This window comes from Temnothorax curvispinosus, unplaced genomic scaffold (genome assembly GCF_003070985.1).
Source record: "Temnothorax curvispinosus isolate PA1 unplaced genomic scaffold, ASM307098v1 QBEX01006032.1, whole genome shotgun sequence".
In the NCBI taxonomy this organism is placed as follows: domain Eukaryota; kingdom Metazoa; phylum Arthropoda; class Insecta; order Hymenoptera; family Formicidae; genus Temnothorax; species Temnothorax curvispinosus.
Genome location: NW_020215812.1, coordinates 254,842 through 261,937, shown reverse-complemented (window position 1 = coordinate 261,937; position 7,096 = coordinate 254,842). Strand labels below are relative to the sequence as shown.

Genomic DNA, 7,096 nt, shown 5'->3' with positions numbered 1-7,096 from the left:
ATATATATATATATATATATATATATATATATATATATATATATATACTAACAACTTTTTAACGTACCTTCGTACTTATTTATTTGTACGTATATATAAAATTATTCGTGAAACCCGTGTATACTTGCAGAACAATCCAGATGTATCGGAAGATGTTAGTAAAGCCTCTAAACCAAGATCATTTATCGAACAATACTTTGGAGGTATATTTGATTATGAATTGAAGTGTACTGAATCCGAGGATGAACCAGCCACTATTGGAAAAGAAGAATTCTTACAATTGAGTTGTTTTATTTCAACTGATGTTAAGCATATGTATTTTGGACTTAGGAATAAGATGCAGGAGCAAATTACAAAAATGTCTCCGACGCTTGGAAGAAATGCTACTTATACAAAAACCGTATATATATTTTTTAATTATATATATAATTTTATACATAATATATATTATACATGTGTATCGTGCGCTCTCTTTTTCAGTCAAAAATTAGCAGGCTACCAGCATATTTAACCATACAATTTGTACGGTTTTATTACAAAGAGAAAGAAGCGATTAACGCAAAAATCTTGAAAGACGTTAAATTTCCCTTGGAATTTGATGCTTTTGAGTTATGTAGTTCCGAACTTCAAAACAAACTTGTACCGATGCGTGAGAAGTTCAAAGAATACGAAGATACTCTGGTAGAGGAATCTTGTAACGCAAAAACTAAGGATAAAGGAGATGGCGCAAAAACAGAAATGAGAAAAGAACCATTCTGGTTTAAGGATGGTAAGAGAATAAAAAAACCGCGTCGATACGTATCCATGTTCCAAAATTTCACGATGTACTGAACTTGTCGTGTTACGCATGTTATAGATTTGGGATCAAATAATAGTGGCTATTATAAATTACAAGCGGTTCTAACGCATCGAGGACGTTCCAGCAGCAGTGGTCATTATGTCGGTTGGATTCGACAGAAGGGTGATACGTGGATGAAGTGCGACGATGATGTTGTCACGGCCGTTACCAGCGAAGAAGTTTTAAAACTCAGCGGAGGCGGTGATTGGCATTGCGCATACGTTCTTTTGTATGGCCCTAGAATTTTGGAAGTGGAAGTGAAGGATACAAAAGACGATCCAGTTAATACAAACAGTACTAAAGCTTAACTGATAAACACGTGCTTTAAATTATGCTAGACAAGAACGTGCTTGGGTTGCTAGCTCTATACAAATACTTGTTTGTTCTTGTACCACGTAATATAACAGCGTAAACATTAAAAAACATTATTATTATCATCACGTGCTACAATATATATATAGTATTTGGAATAATAATTTCGTCATATATGGAAATCAACTTTTATTACCTACAGTAATTTTTTTGCTTGAATATGAGATAAAGGCTGCGGTCCACTTGACGCTACAAATTCTTTGGAGCGTTTTTCTTCTCCTTTCTTCATTGAAAGAAAAGAGGAATGCTTCGAAGCATTTGTAGCGTCAAGTGGACCGCAGCCAAAGACGAATAAATTGGTCGTAGGTTAATCGCCAATTTCCACTGTTCATAAAGTACATAATAGGTGTCGATATGTCAGCAGAAATACGCACGTAAAATATATATAACTGCATACACATGATTCGAATACACAGACAATAAGAAATAAAGAGTTGTAATTTATTGTCCGTTTATATATTAATGCTAATGTATAAAATTTTCTTTTTTTTTTTTACATTTGAGATGTAAATGAAAGACCGTACTACGCTATAAAAGCTGTACATTTTAATGAGAAGTATAGGATAAAATGCTCTTTTATAATTGCATGGCGAATTGAGACATTATTTTCAATGCCGAATAGTTTTTTAATTGTCCCCGCCGCCCCGGGAACCGGCTATTTGATAAGAACTTCCGGAATCTCTAATGTTTCGGCTCGCCGCTCGACTTATGCGCCGTGCGCATGTGTGAGATTTACTCGTCATTTTTAGGTTAGGATAGGTGGCGAATTTTCATCAACCGTTTTCATTAAAGTTATATTAAATTGAATCAAGTGTTTATATGTATATATGTACTTGTATATAAGTATAATGATGAAATTTTCTTATTAATTTTCCTTATCGTGCATACCAGCAGTTTATTATGTATTAATTATTGTATTGTAATATATGCATTGTTTACTCGTATAACGATGGAGAAGGAGAGGTGCGTAGAATGTTAACAAATTTTTAATAGATAAACCTTGAAAAAAATGCTCAAACCATTTGATTAAAATGTTGTACTTTTTGTATGGGAAAAATGTATCGAGGGTAAAAATTGTAGAATTTTATCCAATTAAATATTTTTATCGTTTGACGTTATTTTTTAGGTTAAAGTTTCCGTGAGTTAATAACGTGAACATGACGTGGAAATTATTTCAACTCTATGTAAATGTGTATATAAATATATGTAGTTTGATAAATATTTAGGATACTGGGATCTTGTATACATGTCTCAGATTTCTTAGCCTTAAAACATTATTTATATTACGTAAAAATATACTTGGTTCCTTCTTCTTTTATGATATCGAGTGACTATTATTTTATTTTTTTTTGAACCTTGTTTTTCGAACAAAAGAGAGAAATCTATCAAATATATATTTTGATGAAAATGTGTAAGAAAACACTCTTTACGTTCCAAGTATTTATTTACAGATTTACAATGCTTCTTTTGGAACCGGGAGAAATATTTTTTGAAGATTACAGCGTTCGGATGAGAAGGCTAGAGACTCCATTTTCCAAAGATGAAAAGTGGATGGATGGGAGATTAAAATTATGTTCCAAATCTTTAGTATTTGTAAATAAAGATATTAACCAGCCATTAAACAAGATTCAACTCAAAGAAACTATATCGATTGAGCAATGTACATTGAACGACGATATAGCGAGGTAGGTATATTTTTTGGACAGGATTAGAAATGCAGCAGGGAAGAAACATGCACAAAATAGAGGGAATAAAAACAATCAACTTTTTAATTTTTTTATATTTTGATATTATTACACGTGTTTATTTGTTTGTGCATTTGACGTTGTTGCAGTAATATGCTGTCAATAGAGTGTAAACAACATGTGGAAATGTTGGAGAAAAATATATTAGCGCCATACAGATTTATACATCAGACTACTATATTCCACTTCTGCTTCAATTATGCGAAAGTAGAAGATTGCCTTTCGCAGATCTTGCAATTGCATAGGGCAGCGAGTTTAGTAACTGTAGAACAAAATGCTATGGTAATATTCTTTTATTCATTAGGTATTTCCAGAGAATTATAGCAAACATTAACGTCATTTTAATGAGATGTTCCTAATTTTTTTAAGATTATGGCTATTGTACACTCTAGACAGTCACGTGTATCTTTTGATACATCATGGCTTGAGGATCTATATGAACAAGCGGTCTTGGAGACACAGGCAACGAAAGTATTGCCGCTTGTAATAAATCCAGGCAGGGTATTATTGACCAACTCGAGAATCTACTTTCAACCTTATAATAATATGGATCAGGTACGTTATATTTATACGTTCATATCGTGGCATGAGCAGAATTTTTTATTCTTTTTTTGTACGGTATAAAGAGAGAAAGTGTGGATGTGCGTTAATTATAGCACTCGTTGATTTTTAGCATCCTGTCCTTAAGATCCAACTGAAAGATATACGGAATATTATAAAAAGGAGATTTTTGTTGCGACAAGTGGTAAATACTTCATAATCTAATCTTCTACCACAACATGATCCATTTTGATAAAATTCCATTTATTAAGAGAAGCTGCATCACGCGATTCATTTGCAGGGTCTTGAAATTAAATGGATGCGACAAACTGATGGCAAGATTGAACATTTATTTTTATCGTTTCAAAATCAAGATGGCAGAGACAAGCTATATGAAAATTTACTTTTACAATCGACGGTTTCTCTCGAGACTGTGCCACAAAATCAAATGACAATGAGATGGCAAAATGGATATTTATCGAATTATGATTACATTTTATATGTAAATAGGTACGTATTACAAGGCTTTAAAATTACGTGTTATTGAAAAAAAATGTGAAGGAATATATTTAAATTATTTATCATCGTGTATGTTTTAGTTTGGCAGATAGAACTTTTCATGATTTAACACAATATCCAGTGTTGCCTTGGATTATACAAGACTATACTTCTGCGACGTTAGATTTGAATGATATTAATGTTTATAGAGATCTTTCGAAACCTATTGGCGCATTAAATCCTACTCGTCTAGAAAGATTAAAAGTATGTATATTAGATTCCAATTATATATTCATAACATATGATAGACATGATACTTGTATGACGTACACGCATATGGAACGTTTTAAATCATCTTTATGCTAGATCCTTAACGCTCAAGTATTTCTTAAATTAAGATAAACTGAGTTAAAGTAAATCTATACGTCTACAAATACCGACATCTTAATATTTAGCACACGTTTCCATGCCATTATTTTGTGCTATAGTTCTGGATTATTTTATTATAGAAACCGGTTTAAAAAAACCTAATCTTTTTCATACATCTGTATGTTGTAGGAACGATATTCGGAAATGTCTGATCCAAAGTTTTTATATGGTTCTCATTATAGTGCACCAGGTTTTGTACTGTTTTACTTGGTACGAAAATACCCTCAGTATATGCTCTGCCTTCAAAACGGAAGATTTGATCATCCAGATAGAATGTTCAACAGGTATGTATATACTTACTTTTTTTCCATTTAACTCTTCGATATTTATTTGCTTTTAGATATTAACAAATTGTAATAACAATGCATATTTATGCATATATGAAGGGAAAAAAATTATCCTAGAGAAACTGTAAATTCGCGGAAAATTACGTACACATTTATCTCATAAGAAAAGGCAGAATAGTAATAATAAATGCTTCAAATATTGCAAAAGTACATAATTACTCTGTCAAATGTGCAGAAACGATTTTATGTTTCACTTTTACCAACAAAAACACCTAACAGTATAGCCGACGTGTGGAAAAATGTTTTGGTGAACATGTCTGACTTTAAAGAACTGATACCGGAGTTTTATGACACGAGCACTGGTGGTGACTTTCTAGTGAATACGTATGGCATCGACTTTGGCTATCGGCACGACGGTACGAAAATAGGCGATGTACAGCTACCTCCTTGGGCAAAAGGTACGGAGAGATGTTTGTAATTTTAATTTCAATTATTATATTAGACTTGCTTATGTTAACGAACAATCGTTCGTGGTCATATTTATCAAGTTAGATAAAACTTGATATTTCATTAGGAAATACTTTATTCGCTATTAGTATTCTTGTAGTATTCCTCGTGGCAAAAACTCTAAAAGTCTCTTATTATTCCAACGTATTCATGTGATTAATTATACATGTATAATGCTACAAATATATTTAGTATCTAGGATAAAAAGTTTTAATCATGTTGTAAAAATTAATATTACGTGTTATATACTTTAGGACCAGCCGATTTTGTACAACAATTAAGAAATGCCTTAGAAAGCGATTACGTTTCTCAAAATCTTCATCATTGGATTGACTTAATTTTTGGATATAAACAAAGAGGAGTTGAAGCTGACAAGGCTGACAACGGTAAGAATACAGTATAGTACAAATAAAATTAATATATTAACTTAAAACATCATTAAAACATACATAGTACAGCGTGATTTGTTTCTAAAGTATCTATAATATGCAGAATAATAAATTTCTTTCGCCAGTATATAGAATAACAATTAAAGTAATTTAACTCGACCTGACTGGCAATATATATAACGTCTTTCCGATATGAACATTGAAAAAAAAAAATATATATATATATATATTGCCAGTCAGGTCGATTTAACGTGCTTTACATGTTAGCTATAATATCGTTCTGTTTTCTTATTGCAGTATTCTTCCATTTGTGTTACGAAGGAGCAGTAGATTTAGATACTATACGAGATATAAATGACAGACATGGGCTCGAGGTGCAAATTATGGAGTTTGGTCAGATACCAAAACAAGTCTTTGCTCTACCTCATCCCAAACGTTTGACGTCAGCTCCAACGTTATTATACAGCGAAACATTATTGAATACCTTGCCAGAATCATCAACTTTAGGTATTGTGTCTTTCATACTTCTTTTCCCCGGTGTAATATAACTTATTAAATACTATTTTTAATTGTTATTGGTATTATTTTAATTTTCTAGGCAACGCATGTGTAAAGGAAAAATCATTTTATTTTACCAAACTAATAGTGTTTCAAGCACACAAAGACGGCGTCACCAGTATTGTACGAAAAAATACAACGAGTAATGAAATTATATCAGTGGGGCAAGACGGAACGCTTAAATTGTTCAACATAAGTGAGAAGAAACTGACACGTAGCGTTACCTTGTCTCCATTGTCACTGTCATCTTGTATCTCGTATTATACGCTATCGCAACGTAACATTCTTGTAGCAGGTTCATGGGACAATACCATGTAAATATGACAGTGATTAGATTTTCTATAAAATTACACGAAGGATGAGTTTTATATATATATAGATATGGATTGTTTATACACATTTTCGTGAATTTCAAATAGAATAGGCAATATGTGAATTTTATGATACATATTTAAAATTATGCGCATATCTTCTATATCTTATGCGAAATACGTCCATATAGTCTTGCAAACCTTAAACTGTATTTTTTTTTAGGATATTTTATGACATCGAATTTGGCAGAGTAATTGATGTCCTGCAAGGACACGAAGATGCAGTGTCGTGTCTAGTGTGGAGTTGTACTCATCGAGTGATTATATCTGGATCGTGGGATTGCACTGCAAAAGTTTGGCATGAATACACTTCTGGGTCAAAAATTAAACCAGCGGAGTGTTTCATCGCGCAATTAGATCATGACTCTAAAGTAACTTGTATTAATATATCGAGGTAAGATATCGCTTTTATATATGTTATTGTAGTGCACGAAATACTTGAAGAATAAGAACCATACTTTTCAAATAACAACGTAACTTCTGCTAATAATAATAATAATATATATATATATATATATATATATATATATATATATATATATATATATATATATTTTTTTGT

At 31.8% G+C, this 7,096-nt stretch overlaps 2 protein-coding genes across 3 annotated transcripts in view; both read left to right on the top strand.

The window, feature by feature from the left end:
* The window catches only part of LOC112455340 (ubiquitin carboxyl-terminal hydrolase 14), a 3,907-nt gene extending 1,584 nt beyond the window's left edge, over window positions 1-2,323 (top strand). For both annotated transcript variants that reach the window (XM_025017188.1, XM_025017189.1), the window contains exons 5-7: window positions 131-400; window positions 481-769; window positions 857-2,323. In XM_025017188.1, coding sequence (XP_024872956.1) covers window positions 131-400; window positions 481-769; window positions 857-1,146 — 849 coding nt within the window. In that variant the 3' untranslated portion in view covers window positions 1,147-2,323. The remainder of the gene's footprint in view (window positions 1-130; window positions 401-480; window positions 770-856) is intronic.
* Window positions 2,090-7,096, top strand: part of LOC112455337 (protein FAN-like) — a 6,423-nt gene continuing 1,416 nt past the window's right edge. Inside the window, exons 1-13 of the mRNA XM_025017184.1 lie at window positions 2,090-2,173; window positions 2,662-2,895; window positions 3,045-3,237; window positions 3,325-3,510; window positions 3,629-3,700; window positions 3,797-4,005; window positions 4,095-4,257; window positions 4,552-4,706; window positions 4,989-5,167; window positions 5,471-5,602; window positions 5,903-6,112; window positions 6,204-6,477; window positions 6,698-6,928. Of these exons, the coding sequence (XP_024872952.1) occupies window positions 2,160-2,173; window positions 2,662-2,895; window positions 3,045-3,237; window positions 3,325-3,510; window positions 3,629-3,700; window positions 3,797-4,005; window positions 4,095-4,257; window positions 4,552-4,706; window positions 4,989-5,167; window positions 5,471-5,602; window positions 5,903-6,112; window positions 6,204-6,477; window positions 6,698-6,928 (2,252 nt within the window). The 5' untranslated portion in view covers window positions 2,090-2,159. The remainder of the gene's footprint in view (window positions 2,174-2,661; window positions 2,896-3,044; window positions 3,238-3,324; window positions 3,511-3,628; window positions 3,701-3,796; window positions 4,006-4,094; window positions 4,258-4,551; window positions 4,707-4,988; window positions 5,168-5,470; window positions 5,603-5,902; window positions 6,113-6,203; window positions 6,478-6,697; window positions 6,929-7,096) is intronic.